Source organism: Leopardus geoffroyi, chromosome D1 (assembly GCF_018350155.1).
Source record: "Leopardus geoffroyi isolate Oge1 chromosome D1, O.geoffroyi_Oge1_pat1.0, whole genome shotgun sequence".
NCBI classification, from domain to species: Eukaryota; Metazoa; Chordata; class Mammalia; order Carnivora; family Felidae; genus Leopardus; species Leopardus geoffroyi.
In genome coordinates this window covers 46,462,434-46,486,943 of record NC_059329.1, presented here as the reverse complement: position 1 = coordinate 46,486,943, position 24,510 = coordinate 46,462,434, and the positions used below count along the sequence as shown (strand labels likewise).

General features: G+C 39.4%; 1 protein-coding gene across 7 annotated transcripts in view; it reads left to right on the top strand.

Annotated features, from left to right (window-relative positions):
- EED (embryonic ectoderm development) overlaps positions 1–24,510 on the top strand; it is a 195,138-nt gene that overhangs the window by 128,046 nt on the left and 42,582 nt on the right. For all 7 annotated transcript variants that reach the window (XM_045483735.1, XM_045483740.1, XM_045483737.1 and 4 more), the window contains one exon: positions 5,650–5,798. In XM_045483735.1, the coding sequence (XP_045339691.1) occupies positions 5,796–5,798 (3 nt within the window). In that variant the 5' untranslated portion in view covers positions 5,650–5,795. The remainder of the gene's footprint in view (positions 1–5,649; positions 5,799–24,510) is intronic.

Genomic DNA, 24,510 nt, shown 5'->3' with positions numbered 1-24,510 from the left:
CAAACGTATGGCCAACTAATCTTTGACAAAGCAGGAAAGAATATCCAATGGAATAAAGACAGTCTCTTCAGGGGCGCCTGGGTGGCTCAGTTGGTTGAGCGACCGACTTCGGCTCAGGTCATGATCTCACAACTCATGAGTTCGAGCCCTGCGTCGGGCTCTGTGCTGACAGCTGGGAGCCTGGAGCCTGTTTCGGATTCTGTGTCTCCCTCTCTCTCTGCCCTTCCCCCGCTCATACTCTGTCTCAAAAATAAGTAAAACATTAAAAAAAAAAAAAAGACAGTCTTTTGAGCAAGTGGTGCTGGGAAAACTGGACAGCAACATTCAGAAGAATGAACCTGGACCACTTTCTTACACCATACACAAAAATAAACTCAAAATGGATGAAAGACCTCAATGTAAGACAGATAACCATCAAAATCCTTGAGGAGAAAGCAGGCAAAAACCTCTTTGATCTTGGCCTCAGCAACTTCTTACTCAACACGTCTCCAGAGGCAAGGAAAACAAAAGCAAAAATGAACTACTGAGAACTCATCAAAATAAAAAGCTTCTGCACAGTGAAGGAAACAATCAGCAAAACTAAAAGGCAACCGACAGAATGTGAGAAGATATTTGCAAATGACATATCAGATAAAGAGTTAGTATCCAAAATCTATAAAGAACTTATCAAACTCAACACCCAAAAAACAAATAATCCAGTGAAGAAATGGGCAAAAGACATGAATAGACACTTCTCCAAGGAAGACATCCAGATGACCAACCAACACATGAAAAAATGCTCAACATCACTCATCATCAGGGAAATACAAATCAAAACCACAATGAGATACCACCTCACACCTGTCAGAATGGCTAACATTAACAACTCAGGCAACAACAGATGTTGGCGAGGATTGGGAGAAAAAGGATCTCTTTTGCATTGTTGGTGGCAATGCAAGCTGGTGCAGCCACTCTGGAAAACAGTGTGGAGGTACCTCAAAAAACTGAAAATAGAACTACCCAACAACCCAGCAATTGCACTACTAGGCATTTATCCACGGGATACAGGTGTGCTGTTTCGAAGGGACACGTGCACCCCCGTGTTTATAGCAGCACTATCAACAATAGCCAAAGTATGGAAAGAGCCCAAATGTCTGTCGACGGATGAATGGATAAAGAAGATGTGGCACATTGTACAATGGAGTATTACTTGGCAATCAAAAAGAATGAAATCTTGCCATTTGCAACTATGTGGATGGAACTGGAAGGTATTATGCTAAGTGAAATTAGTCAGAGAAAGACAAAAATCATATGACTTCCCTCATATGAAGACTTTAAGAGACAAAACAGATGAACATAAGGAAAGGAAGCAAAAATAATATAAAAACAGGGAGGGGGACAAAACAGAAGAGACTCATAAATATGGAGAACAAACTGAGGGTTGCTGGAGGGGTAGTGGGAGGGGGCATGGGCTAAATGGGTAAGGGGCACTAAGGAATCTACTCCTGAAATCATTGTTGCACTATATGCTAACTAATTTGGATGTAAATTTTAAAAAATAAAAAATAAAATTAAAAAAAAAACCCAACATCTTTACTAAATAAATAAATTAATTAATTAATTAAAAGATACATACAGGGTCCCCTGGGTAACTCAGTTGGCTAAGTGTCCAACTCTTGGTTTCAGCTCAGGTCATGATCTCATGGTTTCTGAGACCAAGCCTGAGCATCAGGCTCCTTGCTGAGTGTGGAGTCTACTTAAGATTCTGTCTCCCTCTGCCCCTCCCCCACTTATAGGAGCACATTCTCTCTCTCTCAAAAATAAATAAATAAAATTTTAAAAAATAAAATATTAAATAAAGATATTTATAAACATATTAAAATTGTACTCAAAGAAACAATGAAATGATTTTTATTACATGCAAAGAAAAAAGAGTAAAATACTTCTGTATTACTTGAAAGTTTATGGTGAGAATACATTTAGTTATTACTTATGGAACTTTTAAAAACAGACTGCCAGTATATAGACTAAAATATCAAAAGTAACTAATCCCTGGATGGTAGGGTTCTAAATGACTTATCCTTCTGTACAATTTTTCTCTATTTTCTAAGCTCACAGCAATGTAATGCTAATACTTACATAATTAAAAATTGTAAAGAAAAAATTTTGACATAGATCATTTACTAACACTGAAAAAGTCCCACAAATACATTAGTAAGTGGGGGAGGGGGGAAGCTACAAAACAATGTAAATATCATAGTGATTTTTACTTTAAAATATGCACATATACAGTCAGACAGTAAAAGTGCATACATCAAAATGTTAATAATGCTTATCTTTGGTACAATCATGTCTAATTTTTGTTTTACATTATGTTTTTGGCATCTTCAAATATTCTGTGTTAATTATGAATTTCGTAATGAGATAAAATTCTTATTAAATAAGACAAGTTAAAAGCACATAAATGATAGAATAAAGGTTGATTTGGGTTAGAACACATAGACCTTCATGTAAGAATATCAGATGGCATGTTAGTATAATAATGTAGCTCCTATAGGGGTGCCTGGGTGGCTCAGTCAGTTGGATTTCCAACTTCAGCTCAGGTCATGATCTTGCAGTGTGAGATCGAGCCCCGTGTCGGGCTCTGTGCTGACAGCTCAGAGCCTGACACTGCTTCAGATTCTGTGTCTCCCTCTCTCTCTGTCCCTCCCCCACTCACACTCTATCTCTGAAAAATGAATAAATCTTTAAAAAATTAAAAAAAAAAAACCCGCAATTCTTATAACTGGATCATGGAAGACAGTTTTTAAAAATGCTTTCTGAATGTATGATGCAAAAATAAGGTTAAAATTGTGCCTTTCTGTCACCCACAGACTAGGGTAAGTCCAACACCTGCATAGGCTGCCTGCTTTCCCAGAGATTTGCACCTAAACACCACTGTGACTAGGTACACAGTGAGTTTACAGTATTGTCATCTCTCTTCCGTAAGTCATTCACAGGTCTCCTTTATTTCTGTGGTTAAACACCTTTCCAGGGTCCTAGATTCATGCCATTGATCTTGGTATTTCCAGCTCCTCACTCCTAAATTGAGGGCCAGGTCTTTCCAAGAAGATAGCCTTCATTTTAGAGAAGGTACATGCCTCACAGTTGGCCTTGCATTTCTTCAAATTCCAGGCTTCTGCTGATGAGACTGTTTTGGTCCCAGAAGTGAATCCTGGCCAAGACTAGGTCCTCTCCTCCACCGTGAGGGATGGAGCTGCACCACTGTGAAGCTGAGTGCTTTTGTATTCGCAGCCTTTCAAGGATACCTTCTCTGGTGTCAGAAATAGTCTTCTGACTCTGCCTGTTGGCAATCAGTAGCTGAAGCTTCGAGCAAGATCTCTCTCAGCAAGAATTCTGCCCATGATAATACTGCCCCCTAAATCCTAGTGCCCTGTGTGACCACACCAGATACAAATCTTGTAGTTAGGTAGAACAATCTGACCAGGATCCTGAATCACACATGTAGCTATGACAAGCTTCTCACCAGACACATGTACCATTATCTTTATTGCCAGCTCATGCTGGCTCCAAATCCTATCAGGCTGGACAATGTGGACTCCTCAATATTTTTGCCCTTCTAACTCAAAATGTCCCAGATACCAATCCCAAGGCAAAGAAGAGGTGAAAAGATATGAGCATTACAAGATCTAAACAAAGCTAAGAGTCCCCAGAGATGATTGACGGGAAAATATCTTCTCAGCCCACTTCCGTTTATAATGACTTTCTTCCTCCAACAGAATCTGCAGAATCAATGTTGCTATAAAATCTCCATTTTGTTTTAGATTCACTTCAGAGTTCCTTTTTCTTTGGAATGAGGGACAGAAACACTGAGCTCCCCCTGGAGGTAGGAGTGTGCTAGTAAGAGTCTCCTTGGACTTGCTCTTGACTCTTCCTACCCAGTTCATTTTTTTTTATGTTTATTTATTTTAGAGAGAGACAGACAGACAGAGCGTGAGTAGGGGAGGGGCAGAGAGAGAGGGAGACGAATCTGAAGCAGGCTCCAGGCTCTGCACTGTCAGCACAAAGCCCGATGCGGGGCTCAAACTCACAAACTGAGATCATGACCTGAGCCGAAGTCAGATGCTTAACCGACTGTGCCACCCAGATGCCCCTCTACCCAGTTCATCTTAACACAAACCTAGTTAACTTGCTTACTTTCACCCATTTCCAGTCAGCTTCTGGTGACCTGTCTGCAATCTCCATAACATCTGACTGGGGCTTCTATCTTCTTTGTATTTTAGCTATTCTAATCCTTTTTTTTTTTTAAGTTTATTTATTTATTTTGAAAGAGAGAGGGTATGCACAAACACATATGTGTTTGTGTGCTTTCATAAGCGGGGGAGGGGCAAAGAGAGAGAGAGTGAGAGAGAGAGAGAGAGAGAGAGAGAGAGAGAGAGAATCTCAAGCAGACTCTTTGCTGTCAGCACAGAGCCAAAAAGGGGCTTGATCCCAAGAACTGTGAGATCATGACCTTAGCCAAAACCAAGAGTCCAACGCTTAACCAACTGAGCCACCCAGGTGCCCCTTAGCTACTCTAATCTTAAAGTAGAAAGTACTCCTTGCCTAGCTGCATAAGCAGTATTGTCTATGTTTCCATCTTGTCTCAGATTTTTCTCCTTTAATGCAAGTGCTTTGTTAGTCATTTGATTCCTCTTGTCATCTCTCCAAAATGTTCCTTTCCTCTTTATCCTTGTTATTGCTCTTCATCTTACCTAGAATTTTTTTCCTATCCTCAGCCCTTGTCTCCTTGTGAAAATCTTTTCCATTCATCAAAAGCCCAAGTCCCAGCTTCCCCACACCCCCCTCTGAAATCCTGTAGAACTTGTTTACAAAGCATTTATGTATGCTGCTTTGTATTTTAGTTTTCTCTACATAGTTTATCTTACTCTATCCAACCAAATGTCTAGCATAGTGTCAAGGTCTAGTGTGCCATAGATAATCATTAGATAAATGTTGAATTAAATTGTTGAAGGATGATTTCAAACAACCCATTTTCAAAGAACAGATAACTGCACTGTTGAAAAATGAAGGAAAGCAGGAGACAGGAAGAAGAGAAAAGTAACTGGAAGACAAAGGGCCTGAGGATCTGAGGATCTCGGGGTGCTGTAGAGAGAACACTGGGATCAGGATATAAGGATCAGGAACCTGGGCTCAAGTCCCACGTGGCTGTTAGTGACCTAAACGACCACAGAGCTTCTCTCTAGAAAATCAAGGCAGTGGGTTATATGAATTTCCAAGTTTATCATCACGATGAAATTGTATGACCATCACCCCATTTAGGCTCCTGATAGCTGACCAAACAAGATAGTGTTCAGACTGCACCTCCTCAGAGCCTAATGTAATATATGTGCTAATAAATGTTAGTTTCTCTTTTCTTCACACACAATGGGAACATTATGCAACATTCTCAACTTTAACAAAAGTTTGCCTTCTTTATCCACTGAAGACAGACCCACACAGGAATATTTGCCTGATAATATGGCAATAGAGAACTATACAACTTGTTTAAACAAAAATACTGTAGAAACATTTGTTTTCTTCTCTAGATGTGTACTTTATGGAAGAATTTTTTGGTGCCTGGTTCTCTCCATTAGGCTGAATATGTTTTCTTATCATTTTTTCTTCTAGCTCTCACCATGTGCCATTTTAGGTACAAGCTTCCATTCCAGCAACTGAAAGCAAACTGAAAAAAAGCTATGCCAATACAAATTCTTAGTCAACTACATCACACTGTCTGGGAAGATGTAGAAATTATTTGACGAAGATTGTTCTACATGGTAAGCAACAAAGAAGGGTAATATTTGGAAGGCAATAAAAAATGTCAAAGAGTTTAAATAAAGTATACCAGGAAAATAAACAAACTCCAAGGAATTAAACGAAGGATTCTGGAGCCTAGGACAGTTGCAGATGTTGAGATTAATATGTATAACAACAACCCACGTACCAAGGATTCTAGAGAAATGAGGACTTCTACCTGTGGGACTTTTAGAGTTCACTGAAGTTTAATTATTTGCATTTTTAGAAAGCTGATTTAATTTCACTATTTTATTTTGATGTTTTCCTGACTTAAGAGAATTCCAAACTCCCCTCAGTCCCTGCAGATACGCTGTGTTCTTTCACTCCTCTGTGCCTTTGTGGGTGCTGTTTCCTCCTCCTGCCTTTCCCCTCTCCCCCTCATCCTTCAAAACCTATTTTAAATCTCTGTGAAGACAAGCCTGACTCCACTCAGCAAAGTAAGTTGCTCTCACTGCCGTCCAATAGTCTTGACTCGTAGCTCTATTATTTTCACAATCACCTTGGCCCTGGCTGGGTGAATGCCAGGTGCACCCAGTTGAGTATCAGCCTGGGAAGTGAGGAGGATACTGATTAGGAGAGCAGTGCTGTGCTCAATTATGAGAAGTTAGGGGCCTTTCTTTACTGAGCATCTAATGCTATGATCTGTGTTAAAAGGAAAAAAAAGAAAGAAAGAAACCTTATGAAATGTTTTCTTTTAATGCTGTCCTGAGTATATTCTGAGAGGCTCTTAATAGAAGCCAAATCGTGTGGGGGGTTGGGGAGTGCAGGGGTATCTAAGAGGAGGAGGGTGCTGAAATAGGAGGGGGAAGAAAAAAGAATCCTCAGTCTCAGAAGACTTTGAAAGAAGTGAGGTCTAAGTTTACCCACTCCCACACCTTCACTTAGTTATCCTCCTACAGGTCTTTACATTTTAGCTTCCTCAGGAAAGTGTGTCATGCTTTTTCTGATGAGAACAATCATCACATCTTATACCTCTCACTTCCAGCATTTACCACAGTTGTAAATCTATATGTAGATGTGATTCTTTGACGGATGTCTGTTTTTATCACTAGGCTCATGAGAATAGGGACTCACATCAGGTTTTTGATCACCACTATTCCCTAAGTCCTAGCATAGGCCTGGCACATAATGGGATTTCAATATTTGTAGAGTCAATGAATAATGTTGCATGAAAGGCAATAAGGGAAAGGCAATTGAAATACAGATTTAAAGGGACCATTTAAATTAACTCAGCAGTATTGCTGATGATCAGCATGGTGTGATCAATATAACGATCAAGGGTGTGAGAGGTTTTTTCCTACTGACATCATATATCTGATGTCTTTTTCAACACTACCTCCCCAATTCTCCAACACCAGCTGGGTGACCAGCAATTCAATTCAGTTCTGGTGTAATTTACTTGGAGTTGGCATCAGACCCCATAAGTTAAAGGACTCAGCCCCATGAAACTGCCTGCACTTTCAGATGCCCGTTGCAAGTCCCTGGCCACCTGTGCCTTGGATCCACCAGATACAAATTGAGGATTCCTATGACCCTTTCCTCAGGTTTGATGTTTTGCTAAAATGGCTCACAGAACCTAAGACAGCATATTACTTACATTTACTGCTTTATTATGAAGGATACAAATGAACAGCCAGATGTAGAGGTACATAGAATAAAGTCTGGAAGGGTCCCAAGCACAGGAGCTTCTGTCCCTGTGGAGTTGGGGTATGTCATGCTCCCAGCACTTCGAAGTGTTCACCAGCCTGGGAACTCTCTGGGCCTCATTATTTACAGGCTTTTATGGAGGTTTCCTTCCATAGGCACGATTGATTAAATCATTGGTTGTTGGTGATCAACCTTAATCTTCAGTCCCTTTCCCCCTATCAGGAGGTGGGGCTGAAATTTCCAAGCTTCTAATCTAGGCTTGATCTTTCTGGCCTCCAGCCCCCTTGCTAAAGCTATCTAAAGGCTCGCCAAGATTGGCCTCCTTGAAAGAGGCTCTTATCACCCTTATCCCAGGAAATTCTAAGGATTTTAGGAGTTCTGTGCCAGAACCAGGAACAAAACCAAATATGTTTCTGTGATACCGCAGGGTGGGAATGAATTTAAGGATGTAAATGTAAGGGTATATACAATCAATAAGTTAATTGTAATGAAGATGCCAACAATGTACTGAGGTTTCAAAGGATAATAAGTCATTAGGTTACACTTGCATTTCATCACAATTTATTTTCCACTAACTTCTTCTGTAGAAATTAGTGACATCATATGTCTCCACTCAGTAATTATAGCACTCCCCATTTTATGTAATAAAATAGCATCTTACTCAGAGTAATTTATTTGATAATCAGATGTTACAGACACTCATGAGAATGGGTGGCTAAATTAAATATTCTGACACTGTTTTCTGGGAAGAGAGAAGTGAGTGCCTTTTAACAACCTTGAGCCTCACATAAGACCTATGAATTTAGATCTGAACTTTCTTTGTTTCTCCTATTCTCCAACACTTAACATATTAAAAAAAAAAAAAAAACACTTTCCAGCACAAACTATAAGTTGATAATTTAAGGTAATAAATGTGACCCTGTCAATCTATATATGGCTGCTCAACATATAGACCCTGTCAATCTATATATGGCTGCTCAAAATTGTTGCCGATAGGGTAACAGAAAGCAAATCATGTATAACTTGTTGATTGAGACATTCATTCATTCCCTTGAGTATTTGTTGAAAGCCTTCTATATTCCTGATACTAGGTTTATAGGAGACCTCTATGATCAAGTGAAAAGAGGTCTATTGGATATATACAAAACTCAACACGTAACCTGCCCTCAAGAAGTTCCCAATCTTGTTAGAACAAAAGATGATAGAACAAATTTTAGAACAAAATCTATAATTAGATACTAAGATGAAACAGCATTCTATAGACGTGTGGGGAAAAGGGCAACCAAATCAGATTAGGGAATCAGGGAAGGTTTCCTGGGAAGCTAAATTTTGAAAAGGATGAATTTGGAAGAAGAAAGTATTTTAAGCAAAAGGAAACATATATGAAAAAGATCACAGCCTAATCAGTAAACTACCAGTAATTCACTACAGGTCTTTACTCAAATACTTTCAACTTACAAACATTCAAAAATACAAAGCTTGGGGCACCTGGGTGGCTCAGTTGGTTAAGTGTCTGGCTTTGGCTCAAGTCATGATCTCACAGTTTGTGAGTTCAAGCCCCACATCAGGCTCTATGCTGACAGCTCAGAGCCTGGAACCTGCTTCAGATTCTGTGTCTCCCTCTCTCTCTGCCCCTGCCCTGCTTGTACTTTGTCTATCTCTCAAAAATAAGTAAACCTTAAAAAAATTAAAAAAATTAAAAAAACAAAGCTCAGCTTCCAAGCAAAGGTGCATCAACTCTTTCAGACATGCCAGAAGGAGTTATTGGTCAGGTGAGGTCATGTCAGTCCTAGTCATGTGATCATTGGGTTATTCCTTAATCCATTTAATTATTCCACTGGGCTATTCTTTAATCCATTTAATTAATTCCTTAACTTGCAAACTCAAATACCTACCATGAGTACAGCTGGCAGGGTGGGGCCTGAGGTGAACTGGAGCGTGAGGTGTGAGGTGAACTGTGTCCAACTATGGGGAAGAGTGGCCCCAGGCACTAGCGGATTTTGCCCTGCCAGAATGTAGCCTCAGTGATGCCATTGCTCTCTCAAGGCAAACTAGAGACCTTCTTCAATTTTTTTTTTTTTTTAAGATTTTGTGACATTTTTTTTAAATTTTTTTTTTTTAAACGTTTATTTTTGAGACAGAGAGAGACAGAACATGAACGGGGGAGGGTCAGAGAGAGGGAGACACAGAATCTGAAACAGGCTCCAGGCTCTGACCTGCCAGCACAGAGCCCGACGCAGGGCTCGAACTCACGGACCATGAGATCGTGACCTGAGCCGAAGTCGGCCGCCTAACCGACTGAGCCACCCAGGCGCCCCAAGACCTCCTTCAATTTTGAATTGTTGTTCAATTTTGAATTGTTGACAACTAATTCAAGTTTTTAAAATTGTGTGCAGGCCAAGCAAAAAATGTATGCAGGCTAACTTCAGTCTGCTGACCATCACTTTGTGACCTTTGATATTTGTATGTTTGGTGTGTTTGCTTTAATTTTCAATGTTTTACAAAAATTACAAACGTTTTTCAGAAGAAGGAATAGATGCAACTAGAATATTAATAGTGTTGGTAGGAAGTGGTAGGAAGAGACATGGAGTTAGTATAGAAACAACAATAGATGTAGTAAACAATTAAAAATAATAAATGTGTATACTTAAGGGATAAATTGTTTCAGTGATAGTAACAATTCTGAAGAACAAAGATCCAATCATTCAATCATGTCCATGTACCTATGCCATCAAAAATAATGAACAAGATGAAGAGTAATTGTCAAAATGAAAGACTTTAAAAAGGTGCAGCTGGAGAGGTGCCTGGGTGGCCTGGTCAGTTAAGCATCTGGCTTCAGCTCAGGTCATAATCTCACAGTTGGTGAGTTCGAGCACCATGTCAGGCTCTGTGCTGACAGCTCAGACCCTGGAGTCTGCTTTGGATTCTGGGTCCCCATCTCTTCTCTGCCCCAACCCTGCTCTCACTCTGTCTCTCAAAAATAAATAAACGTTAAAAAATAAAAAATTAAAATTAAAAAAAAAGTGCAGGTAGGGGAGGGAAATCAATGTCAGATGTCTAAATAAAGTAATTTCTAGGGGCACCTGGGTGGCTCAAAGGTTAAGCTCCTGACTTTTCATTTTGGCTCAGGTCATGATCTCACAGTTCCTGAGATGGAGCCCCACGTCGAGCTCTGTGCTGACAGATTGGAGGCTGGAGCCTGCTTTGGATTCTGTGTCTCCCTCTCTCTCTGCCCCTCCCCCCACTTGCTCTCTCTCTCTCTCACTCTCTCTCTCTCAAAAATCAATAAACATTAAAAAAAAAAAGTTAGGGGCGCCTGGGTGGCGCAGTCGGTTGAGCGTCCGACTTCAGCCAGGTCACGATCTCGCGGTCTGGGAGTTCGAGCCCCGCGTCAGGCTCTGGGCTAATGGCTCAGAGCCTGGAGCCTGTTTCCGATTCTGTGTCTCCCTCTCTCTCTGCCCCTCCCCCGTTCATGCTCTGTCTCTCTCTGTCCCAAAAATAAATAAACATTGAAAAAAAAATTAAAAAAAAAAGTTAATTCTGGACAAACGCAAGCATTTGTTCAGGAACTCTGCTGGACATGGTAAAATTGCTGCTCCTGAAACTTCGGACACAGTCACAGTGAAATTCCATTAAGGATGTTAGAGCTGCCAAGGAGTTTTCTACACTTGCAGCCATCCCCAAGGAGGGGGACCACCTGCCTCAACATATGTTCAAAATGGTAGAAGAGAGAGTTGATAGACTGCACATACGATAGGAGAAAAGAGCATGTCTGATTTGTGATTTTAAAAACAAACTAATTGTTTTTTTAAGCAATAGTTGTAAATGTTTAAAAATTCAAGTAGTGTAAAAAGATATACAGTAGCAAACAAGTCTTCCTTCCTAGATCCCTAGTTCTTCTGCCTAGAAGTAACTGCTATTAATGATTTCTTTTTTTTTTAATGTTTGTCTAGTCCATCTAATTTCATTCTTAACCACTTCAAACATGTTTTTAAATTTTTTTTCATGTTTATTTATTTATTTTGAGAGAGAGAGAGACAGAGCATGAGCAGATGAGGGGCAGACAGAAAGGAAGGGAGAGAATTCCAAGCAAGCTCTGCATTGTCAGTGCAGAGCCCGTTGCAGGGCTTGAGCCCACGAACTGTGACATCATGACCGGAGCTGAAATCAAGAGTCAGATGCTTAAGCAAATGAGCCAGCCAGGTGCCCCTTAAGAATTTCTTATGGGGTGGGAATGCAAGCTGGTGCAGCCACTCTGGAAAACAGTATGGAGGTTCCTCAAAAAACTAGAAATAGAACTACCCTATGACCCAGCAATTGCACTACTAGGCATTTATCCACGGGATACAGGTGTGCTGTTTCAAAGGGACACGTGCACCCCCATGTTTATAGCAGCACTATCAACAATAGCCAAAGTATGGAAAGAGCCCAAATGTCCATCGACGGATGAATGGATAAAGAAGATGTGGTACATATATACAATGGAGTATTACTTGGCAATCAAAAAGAATGAAATCTTGCCATTTGCACCTACATGGATGGAACTGGAAGGTATTACGCTAAGTGAAATTAGTCAGAGAAACACAAAAATTATGACTTCCCTCATATGAGGACTTCAAGAGACAAAACAGATGAACATAAGGGAAAGGAAGCAAAAATAATATAAAAACAGGGAGGGGGACAAAACAGAAGAGACTGATAAATATGGAGAACAAACTGAGGGTTACTGGAGGGGTTGTGGGAGGGGGTATGGGCCAAATGGGTAAGAGGTACTAAGGAATCTACTCCTGAAATCATTGTTGCACTATATGCTAACTAACTTGGATGTAAATTAAAAAAATAAAATAAAAAATAAAACAAGTTAATTTAAAAAAAAAAAGAATTTCTTATGGGGGCACCTGGCTGTGTCAGACAGTAGAGCATGCAACTCTTGACCTTGGAGTTGTAAGCTTGAGCCCCACATTGGGGATAAAGTTTACTTAAAATTTTTTTTTGAAGTTAAAGAAAAGAATTTCCTATATTTCTTTTCATACAAATAAATGCATATTATACACTTATTTCTGCAACTTTTTTCCTATGTAATTATTTAATGTATTTTGGAGATTGTTCTATATTAATTCATGTAGATACACTTTATTCATTTTAAAAGCTACATATAAAGATACAGTGTAACTTATATAATCAATACTCCATTGATGGATTTATATTGTAGTCTTCTGCTATTATAAACAAGAAGACTGAGATAAAAACACAGAGAGAGGCAAACCATAAGAGACGCTTAAATATAGGGACCAAACTGAAGGTTGATGGGGGGACACATGAGGGGGGTGGGTTAAAATGGGTGACTGACATTAAGAAGAGCACTTTTTGGGATGAGTGTAAGATGTGTAAGACATGAATCATGGGGGTTCTACTCCTGAAGCCGAGACTACATTGTATGTTACCTAACTTGAGAATGAAAAACAAAACAAAACAAACAAAGAAACAAAAAATTCACTTAAAACAATAAATCTGTCTGGTTTGAAAATTTTAAAGAATCTATTTGGTCAACTACATCCTAGGCCTGCAAGCCTAAACACCTCTTAGTCCTGTTGGGCTTGGGAACAAGTGAACCTAAGAACAGCCACTTGGAAATGAACTTGTGCATACGTATAGAAGAATCTGTGTCTGGAAAGAAGGTAAATGTGGCAGAATGACTAGCGATGAGATTGAATTCAAAATTAGTGAGATCATTAAGGCCCCATGGGATAACCTAAGGAATTTGATCTTCCCTGCAAAGATAGCCAGAACAACTGACTGGTTTCATGCAGAATGATGACATACTCTACTTATGTTTTAGAAAACTTACTGCAACAACAATGAGAATAGATAGGAGGGAACCAGAAAAGAAGTCGAAAGAGAAGAAGGGAGACAATTCAAGTAATCCAGGAAGTAATTTCTGAGAGCTATTACAGGAGTAAAATCTACAGTACCTTGAACTGATTGGACAGGGGTATGATTGAATGGGCAAAATCTAAGATGAACACCAGGCTTCTGGGTAGGTCCACTTGGTGGATAGCGGTATTAATCACCAAGACTCAGGAAAGAGCAAGCATAAGGAGAAAGATAATAGTTGAGTTTTGAACATTTGACCTTGACCTTCTGGGGCATACAGGTGATTATGTCCAGGTAGTACAATATGTAGGTCTAAAGCTCAACAACACACCAATAGCAGACATATAGTTAACAGTTGAACAGTTGAACAACATATATTTAACACTTGAAGCTGTCAGAATAGAATGGGTCACCTGAGAGTTACATATTCATTAATGCAACAAAAGACATGGCAGAACCCTGAGAAAAGGAGCCAATAAGGGGAGGCAAAGGAGGCTATAGGTGGAGGAAAAGGAACTAAGCAAAGAAGTAAAGGCCTTTCATGAACAGTCAAAAATTAAGCTGGCACAACAAGGAATCAAGTACTTTTACCTTATTTGAAACTCAAGCTATTTTAGGCAGATCTAATCAGAGTTCCACATTATAGGTAACTTAAGCTCATTTAGGTGACTAACCCAAGATTTCACAGTTTTTAAATAGCAGAGCTAGGACTTTAACGCAAGTCTTCCCCCAGTTCCACAGAGCTTGGTTCCACCATGCTGGCTCCAAATTTCTTATGATTCGAAGACTAGCAAAGCCAGGAACGCGGAAGAAGGAAAGAAGTTATACTAGCACAATCAGGCCTCCCACAACTCTCCCTCTTCCCATGCTTTTTACACAGTAGGAAACTAAGGTTCAGAGAGGTTTTAAAAAAACACATTACCTTAAAACTCCAGTCCTTATTAAAACTTCCCTAAAACCACAGACCTGTCCTTTAGCATTCACAGGCAAAGAGACATTAACTCTTTGTTTGCATAAGGGTATGTGTATTTAGGACTTTCATACTAAAGGCATCAGAAGCTAAATAGTATCTTTTCTGTACTGTAATCATTAGAGAGAACTGCAAAGTTTCTTAAGTCCTTGCTCAAGCCCACATAATGTTCTTTATTGTATGCAAATGTACTAGCTGTGAGAGATATTCCATGTGGTTTTCAGGAGTGTGACATGAATGAATGTTAGAGATAAGTAGAAATCGGCAAAACATTCCTTATAATAGATATTGTCAAAATATTATTATTATGGGTCTGCAAAAGCTTAGAAAACTTTTTACTGTGATCCATCTTGTGATAGTGAAAACTTTTACTGATATTTGATCCGTAAGAATAGAACTTGGTCACCAGGTTTCAACACAAAGCTTGTTGAAAGAGTATGTTTCTCCTGCTGATATGAATAGGGATTTAAAAAAAATTTTTTGATAGGTGTATATAAAACCAAGTCATACAAGTGTGTTGCATTTGGATAGATTCCAGATGCAGGTTTGAACATGATTATTTCAAGATCTCTTTACTTCGGTGCATTGGTGAGCCTGTGCAAAAGATCTCTGCCCAGAAGCTCCAACCTGTCAAAATGGTTTTAGTTGCTCCATTTCTCTTCTCACCAAAGGTGAAGTCTCAAGCTATATGATAACAACTCCAGGAGCTTACCTTCTTTGATGCCTCTAAATAAGTCAATTAAATTATGGTAGTAAACAGAGATAGTGATTTCATTCATTCAGAAAACATTTACTGAGTGTGAAGTCACCATGGATATCAAGATGAATGAGAAATGGATTCTGCCCACAAATAATCCTTCCTGGGGTGGGGGTATGGCACAGCTAAGTAGCTGGGCTAAGGCTAACATCTCTGTTGAGAACTTAAAGTGTATGTATTTTATGTTGTTGATCCGTGGACTTTGAGGTATACGCCAATAAACAGGTGGCATATGGCAACGTTAGCGTTCTGGTAGGAAAGTCGAAAAGCTTGGTTGGTATTTCTCATTGTTGCTTGGAGTGCCTGCTCTTCTCTGCAATTCTGGCAGTGTTTCAGGAATCTGGCCGCTAAGGGATTACAAATCTTTTAGTCATCAAACAGTAAACCAACTCCGCTGTGTGTTAACTTGTACAACTTTACCAGAGTGAAATGTAACTTTGCATGAATGATTTAGCTTACCTCCCGCTTCAGGAAACAATCACAGATGGCTATCAACATATATGTGCATAAGTACAAAAAAAATCAGAAACAATTTAAATGCCACACAACTGAGATGTGGTTAATTAAATTCTGGGTATCCTTCCTGATGTAGTGCTATGGAGCCATTAAAATGATGTCTTAGGAAAACAAAGGAAAATATTCACCATATGCTGTTGCAAAAATTGCTTACAAAACCATACCATGGTACCATTACATTTTCCGAATATGTGTCTATTCATGTGAGTTCACAGGAAGAGACTAGAAGAATAGGAAGACTCAAATGTTAATAGTGGTTACCTCTGGGCGGTAGGATTATAGAAGAGTTTTCTTCTTTGTGGTTTTCTTGTATTTTCCAAATTATACGAAATGTACATGTGTTACTTTCATTATTCAAAACAAATTATATTTTTGAAAAGAAAGACCAAAAAGTAGTCTAGCTCTTCCTATTTTGTAGGTTTTTTTGACAAAGAAGTTTTACCAAATTCCCCAAGGTCTGAAACAGAAGACTATTTTAGTGACACCAACTGTGCCCACTCAAATCTTTACTCACAGAACTTGTATCAAGAGGCAAAGAAAAGCTTCACTTCCCATCCCCATCTGGGGCACACTCACCAGGAACTGCAGGGAGTCTTACTACATCTTTTTATGTTTGAGGGTTTTTTATTTTTAATGTTTATTTATTTTTGAGACAGAGTGCGAGCAGGAAAAGGCAGAGAGAGAGGGAGACACAGAATCTGAAGCAGGCTCCAGGCTCCAAGCTGTCAGCACAGAGCCCGACGCGGGGCTCGAACTCACAAACTGCGAGATCATGACCTGAGCTGAAGTCAGACGCTCAGCCCACTGAGCCACCCAGGCACCCCGAGGGTTTTTTTTTTTTAATTATGATATCCCTGGGGCCTCACAAGCAATGCTAAAGTCTTCATCATCTCTTCCTGTATGCTAGTTGGCCATGTGCAAATAAGACTATTGATGGCCTTCAGTAGTATCCCAGAGTTCAGTAGTACCCAGAGGGTAGGCACTGTTTGGAATAAAACAGCATATTGGTTAGGAGCACAGACTCTGTAGTCAGACCTTAGTCAGAATCTTAACACTAAAATTTGTTATTTGTTGGGGCGCCTGGGTGGCTCAGTCAGTTAAGCGTCTGACTTTGGTTCAGGTCATGATCTCACAGTTTGTAAGTTTGAGCCCCACATCGGGTGCTGTGCTAACTGACAGCTCGGAGCCTGGAGCCTGCTTCAGATTCTGTGTCTCCTCTCTCTCTGACCCTTCCCCGTTCATGTTCTGTCTCTCTCTGTCTCAAAAACAAATAAACATTAAAAAAAAAATTTTTTTTAAAGAAAGTGAAAAGACATAGACCGGAGAAAACATTTTATGTTTAGTAACCAAAGAATTTGTATCTAGAATATATAAGGAACTCTTGTATCTAGAATATATAGAAGAACTTTCATTGCAACTCACTGAAAAAAAGGCAAACAAGTTTTTAAAAAAATGGACTGAAGATTTGGACAGACTCTTCATCAGAGAAGATCTATGGATCAGTAAGTGTTCAACATCATTAGTCTTCAGGAAAATGCACATTAACACCATAGTAAGATACCACTACATACCCACCAAAATGGCTCAAATTAAAAAGACTGACAATACCAAGTTCTGGAAAGGATGTAAAGCAAATAGAACTCTCATACATGGATGGTGATGATAAAAATAGGATACAACCACTTTGGAAATGGTTTTAGGGGTGCCTGGGTGCCTCAGTCGGTTATGCATCTGACTTCAGCTCAGGTTGTGATCTCATGATCCGTGAGTTCGAGCCCTGAATCCGGCTGTGTGCTGACAGCTCAGAGCCTGGAGCCTGCTTCAGATTCTGTGTCTCCTTCTTTCTCTGCTCCTCCCCTGCGCATGCTTTGTCTCTGTGTCTCTCAAAACTAAACATTAAAGGAAATTTAAAAAAAGAAAAGAAAATAGTTTCATAGTTTCTTACAAAGTTAGACATATACTTGCCATATAATCCAGAATTCCACTCGTATGCAATTTACCCATAAGAAATTTCAAAATATGTCCATACAGTCTTGTCCATGAATGTTCATAGCAGCTTTATTCATAGTAGTCCCCAAATAAACAACCTACCTGTCCATCAACAGGAAATAGGTAAACAAATTATTACGCATTCATTCAATAAAATACATGCTCAGAAATAAAAAAGAGTAAAGAACATATGCAGGCAAAAACATGGATGAATCTCAAGAAGGATATATATATGTCCAAGAGTGCATACTGTGTGATTCCATTTATATAACATTCTAGAAAATGCCAACTAATCCATATTGGCAGGAAACAAATCAGTGTTTTCCTGGGTTGGAAGAGAGAGGAGAAGATGCTTGCAGAGGGGCACTAGGGAACTTTTAGGATGATGGAAATGTTCTGTATCTTGGTGGCAGGGGTTACATGGCATCAAAACTCATTGAACTGTATATTTTTTTTTTATATTTTTAATGGTATTTATTTATTTATTTATTTATTTAATTTTTTTTTCAACGTTTATTTATTTTTGGGACAGAGAGAGACAGAGCATGAACGGGGGAGGGGCAGAGAGAGAGGGAGACACAGAATCGGAAACAGGCTCCAGGCTCTGAGCCGTCAGCCCAGAGCCCGACGCAGGGCTCGAACTCACGGACTGCGAGATCGTGACCTGGCTGAAGTCGGACGCTTAACCGACTGCGCCACCCAGGCGCCCCGGTATTTATTTATTTTGAGAGAGAGAGAGAGAGAGAGAGAACATGAGCGGGGGAGGGGCAGAGAGAGAAAGTGAGAGAGAGAATCCCAAGCAGGCTCCTCACTGTCAGCACCGAGCCCAACACAGGGCTCGAACCTATGAACTGCAAGATCCTGATCTGAGCCAAAATCAAAAGTTGGATGCTCAACCAGCTGAGCCATCCATGCGCCCCTAAACTGTATACTTAAATGAGTGCAGTTTATTGTATATGAATTATACCTCAATAAAGCATGAGAGACACTAGTCAGGCCAGGTGCAATGTTAAGAAGTGATGCAACACACAGATGATAAAATATTACTGTTCCCTAGGCTTCACAATTGAAAATGATGTGCATAATCTTCAATAGAGATAAAAGTTTATTTTCCGTATGCTGCCCTCTCCTAATTCACCTAGCACATATTTATTGAGCTTCTCCTCTGTGCCAGCCATTTGACTCAATATTAAGAGTCCTAAGGTAGGTAAACAATCTTCACAAGGTTACTGACCTCACAGAGCCTACAGTATAGTCAGGGAGATGATAGGACCAACTGTACGTTATGAGAATGACTTCTGTGAGCAGGAGAATATGGGATGCCAATGAAGTACGTTCGCTTGGTGACCACTTCCTGTAGCAAGTAACATCTAAGTTCCTATCTAAAGTGTGACGTTTAGTTAACCAAAATCAAGCTAATTGTCACCCCAGAAATGCTCCCTTCCTGAATGGACAGGGACATTCAATATGTTCATGCATACAAGTTTTGAATTAATGCTTCTCCAACTAAGCAATCTTTCCAAAAGTTTTTCAAAATAGGGAGTAATGTACCCATGCTTTTAGTTTAATATCAAAAACATAGAAGTGTGTTAACCAAACCCCTGGTAGTTTTATGACTGAAATCCTTACCCAATTTTGTACAGTTTAACTTGTTATACTAATCAGAGTTTACATTTTAAACCTTATTTTAGGTAGTATAATTATAGATTCACACATTATTTACTGTAAAATAATCTGGCATGATAAATTACTCCATCAAATCAGAAAAAAAGAGAAAGTAATAGTCTATATATAAGATATAGCAAAAAGCAAACTTGTCAAATCTATTACCTACTTTAAAAGAGGGTAGGGGCGCCTGGGTGGCTTGGTCGGTTGAGCATCCGACTTTGGCTCAGGTCATGATCTCACGGTCCATGAGTTCGAACCCCGCGTCTGGCTCTGGGCTGATGGCTCAGAGTCTGGAGCCTGCTTCCGATTCTGTGTCTCCCTCTCTCTCTGCCCCTCCCCTGTTCATGCTCTGTCTCTCTCTGTCTCAAAAATAAATAAATGGTAAAAAAATAATAATAAAATAAAATAAAATAAATAAAAAAAAGAGGGTAGAGGGTAATTCTTAATGAAGAGTGTTACGCCCACCTTAGAGTGTTTGGAAACCTTTGGGATGGTTTTGCGGTTGGCACAATGATTGAGAGAGCTATTTGCAATCAGAGATTAGGGTCAAGGGTGCTAAATGCTTTTCAATGCTCAGGATAACCCCCCATATATGAAAATTACTCTGCCCCCAATGCCAATAATATCCCCATTGAGAAATACCATTAGAAGGTCTCCAATGGCCTTTCTGGTTCTAAAAGTTTATTAGTGGATTCTATTCATTCATCTGAAATGGCACTGCTTTAACAAGAAGACAATATCACAGAGCGCCTGGGTGGCTGTTGGGTAAGTGTCAGACTCTTGATTTTGGCTCAGCTCATGATCTCACAGTTCCTGGGATCAGGCTCTGCACTACAGCACTGCCTTTTTAGGATTATCTATCTCCCTCTCTGCCCCTCCCCTGTTCATGCTCTCTCTCTCTCTCTCTCAAAATAAATAAACTTAAAAAAAAAGTATCATCCAACTAGGCATCTGTAATGATTAATTTTATGTATCAATCTGGCTGAGCCACAGTGCTTAGATATATGGTCAAACAACACTCTGGATGCTTGTGTAAGGGTGTTTTGGATGACATTACTATTTAAATCGGTGGACTTTGAGTAGAGGAGATTGCCCTCCTGTAATGTGGGTGGGCCTCAACTAATCACTTGACAGCCTGAATAGAACAAAAGATCCCCCCCAAGTGAGAAGGAATTCTGCTAAAGATGGCCTTTGAACTTGAATTGCAGACTTTGAACTTGAATTGCAGACTTTGAACTTTCCAGTCTCTATAAATGAGTGAAACAATTCCTTAAAATAAATCTCTCCCTCTCTGTCTCATTCTATCTCTCTCTCTATACACACATCATATTGGTTTCATTTCTCTAGAGCACTTTGACTAATACAGACAGCATCCTTATTCTTGGGCATAAAATTTAGAAAATGTGAAATGGAAAAACAAAGTTATCCACATTGTCACATTTACCAGATTATCACATTTACCCTGAAGATGGACAGCCATGGTTTCATGAATGCACACCACAAATCTTAAGTATTTCAAGTATTTGAGATTTAGAATGCCCCTAAGCATTTTAACAAGCAACTTTCCTCTGCACACTTAAATTCATGTGCACATAATCCCTATGTTTTGGATTCATTTACACTTAACTCATCAAAATCTCTTCTCACAGGTATCACTCCAAGCCTTCCAAATGCTTGAACTTAGCTCTGTCAGTCTTTGTTCTAAGAACCAGAAGTCACCTTTTGTTCTATCAAAGAGATAAAATAAAGTTGGAGTAAATTCAGAGTGTACAATTGCTAATTTAGTTCCTATTTCCTTTTTTAAAGCACATTTATTTTTACTCATGTTCATTTGGAAAAAACTGCCGTGTACCTTAAACCCAATCAAGGTTTAAGATTAGGCCCATTTTTCTCAGACACATTTTTTTTTTAATTTTTTTTTTCAACGTTTATTTATTTTTGGGACAGAGAGAGACAGAGCATGAACGGGGGAGGGTCAGAGAGAGGGAGACACAGAATCGGAAACAGGCTCCAGGCTCTGAGCCATCAGCCCAGAGCCCGATGCGGGGCTCGAACTCACGGACCGTGAGATCGTGACCTGGCTGAAGTCGGACGCTTAACCGACTGCGCCACCCAGGCGCCCCTCAGACACATTTTTAAAGACATACATATCTTCAAACCAAAAAGCAGCAAGTAATTTTGTATAAAGTGTATTTGCATTAAGTACGTTTCTTTTCTTGCCATGGTTATATGGACCAATGGTGGATTCGTGTCAAGTTCTGTGAATCCAAGTGTAACCTGTTTTAGAGGTTGGTTTTTTTTTTGTTTGTTTGTTTGTTTTGTTTCCCTTTAAATGCCTCATGTTGTTTTGCGAAGTCTATGTAATTTAATCTATCTAATTATCCTTTCAACAGAAAAACTCCCTGGTGTTGCCTTATGCCAACAAAAACAGTACTATCTGATCCAACAAACTAATGCTCCTGAGACATCATACAATAACAAACCAATATGAACAAGGGGAAAAGGAAAGCCAAATACTCACAAAGAAAATTAGACATACAGTTTTGCACTTCTGAGAGGCTAACCTCACATTTCTTTTAAACATCAGATCTCAGGACTGTTGTAGATAGTAGTGAATTTCTTAAGCTTGATTAACAATTTTTCAGACAATTTAAAGGTCACAAATGTTTAAAAAAAAACGCTCCTCTTTCTCTGGCTTTGACAGCTAAAGTTTTATTTCAGAATTGCACATTTATCTGTAATATTCCAGACACTGAGATGACAGTTAATTAACCTGGCAGTAATTGTAGTCTATTTTTCAGGGAATTAAGCACACACTATATCATGCACCAGACAAAACTTGGTCTTCAAACAGCAGTGCACTTAATGCTTAAAATGAAAATTAGATACAGAGGTGTTCTTTCAGGGAATGAATGAGAATTGGGCTATTTAAAATAAATTCATTTATCTGATTGCTTTTTAAATTAAAATAACCTTTTTTCTTAACCTCAAAGTAATATATGCTTATTACTATAAATACAGAGAAGCAGAGAGAAAGAAAGAAAGGATATACTCAGGTCCATCCACCTAGAGATAAATATGTTGACGACACAGTGGGAGGCCATATGGTACAGAGTTGAAGAACTCCGTTCCCACAGCTGGGCTGTGTACATTCAAACTTAACTCCACCACTTGCCACCTCTGTGTTGAGCTAGTAACTTAATTTCTCCACCTCATCTTCCTCAACTGTAAAATAGAGGATCGAGGGTGTTATGCAGATTAAGTGAAATAAATCCTGCGATGTGCCTTGTATATAGCAAGCCTTTGATGAATGTTAATCATTAGTTCAACTTTCTAGATTCTCTTTGTCTTAGTGTGTTCACATAGGGACGCTGCTGGTTTTGATTTACATTTGAAAAGGGCACTGGAAGTCTCAGAAGATAGTCACTCAGAATCACAATTATCTTTCTCTTTGTACTTTTTTTTTTTAATTGTGTAAGTGGAGGGGCACCTGGGTGGCTCAGTCGGTTGAGCATCCTATTCTTGATTTCAGCCCAGGTCTTGATCCCAGGGCCATGGGATCCTGTCCCACATCGGGCTCCGCGCTGAGCATGGAGCTTGGTTAAGATTCTGTCTCTCTCCCTCTGCCCCTCTGCCCTGCTTGCACACACACACTCTCTCCCTAAAAATGTTTTTTTTTTTAATTGTATAAGGGGAAAATTGCATGTAAAATGATATTATTTTTAAAATCAAGGTTGGCGATTTTTAAAGCAAGAGCAATCTTTTATTTCAAAAATCAAAAATTAATTTATCATTTAACAATGATAAATAATGTAATGCAATGTTTCAAGCTCTTCCACACATACTGTCTTATTTAACACACACAACTCTTCTGAAAGAACAAGACATTGGAATTATCTCCATTTTTTAAGCTAACTCTTCCCTTAGATTAATAATAGACCACTGTCATTTGCATTTGCCCTTGAAGACTATATTTGGATTGGTGGAAAAATAAAATTACGTGTCTATCTGCTCAATGCTAAAAGCTAAAAACTCTGCCTGCTTCTCCTCCTAAGCTCCCTATCTTAGAGATACCACCATCCAGGAAGTCAGCCAGACTATGAACCTGAGTCATGCTATGCCTCTCTCTCCACCCCTCACATTCCATGAATTACTGAGTCCTGTCACTTATATTTCTTAAATATCTCCAGAAACAACTGCTTACTTTCCATCGATCTTCATCGGCACTGCCTTAGTTCCGGTCTGCAGTGTTGCAATAGCCTTGGAGCTTACCTCCCAGCCTCCAGTCTTACTCCATGATGTCTGCCAAAGAGAAAAACTCTTTGGCCACTCATTATTTACAGACCAATGGCATAAGGCTTTTCACTATCTGGCCACTTCCAAATGAACGGGATGCCTATTTATAAACCGTATACCCAAGTATGAAAGTGATGCTGTGGAATATTCCTCTCTAGTGACTAAAATACAAATGTCCACTCTTCAGGGCACTTTCTTCCTGTTATCAAGAAAACCAGAAAGTTGAAGTAGCAATCATAAGGTAGTATGTAGTAAGCAAAAGCACTGTACAATCACAAGGGAAATTTCATGCAGGCAATAATTGATTCCAATAAATTTCCCCTTATCCACAGGAGAGTGTACCTTTCTAGTGTTTGGAACACAGCATTTGCATCCACTGGATTATTTCTGCCTCTCAGGCTTTATTAGGGAAACACTGACAAAAATTTGTTTTCCAGGCTAATTCCCACCTCTTCATGAAGGCTTCTCATATTTCCATCCAGTTAAAATTAGTTACTGCCCTACCTTTCCTATCATAGTACTGTATTCTGTGTTGAATATTTCTACTATAGGACTTGTTAGTATTGTTAGCACTAAAATGATTTAAGAAGGTTGCTCTCTTCTAGAAATCTGCAAGAGTTAGTGATTAAAAGGACCAGCCCTTGGGTCAACCAGATCTGGGTTTGAATTCTGATTCTTTCACTTACTACTTGAGTGGCCTTTTTCTAGTCCCTTAACCTCTCTGAGCTATAGTTGCCTTATCCATAAAATGTAAACAGTATGGTCCTACCTTCATAGAATTATTGAGAGGAGTATATGTCAAGCTATATGGAAAGGACTTTGCACAGTACTGAACATATGGAAAACACTCAATAAAGTAGATGTTACTGATCACCTTGGCATTCATTCAGTGTGGCAGTGAGGAATCCTATGTATAGGACAGGATCCATTCCTTACACAGCCTTGCTTTTATTCTTGTGGCTTCTCTACTTTGGAA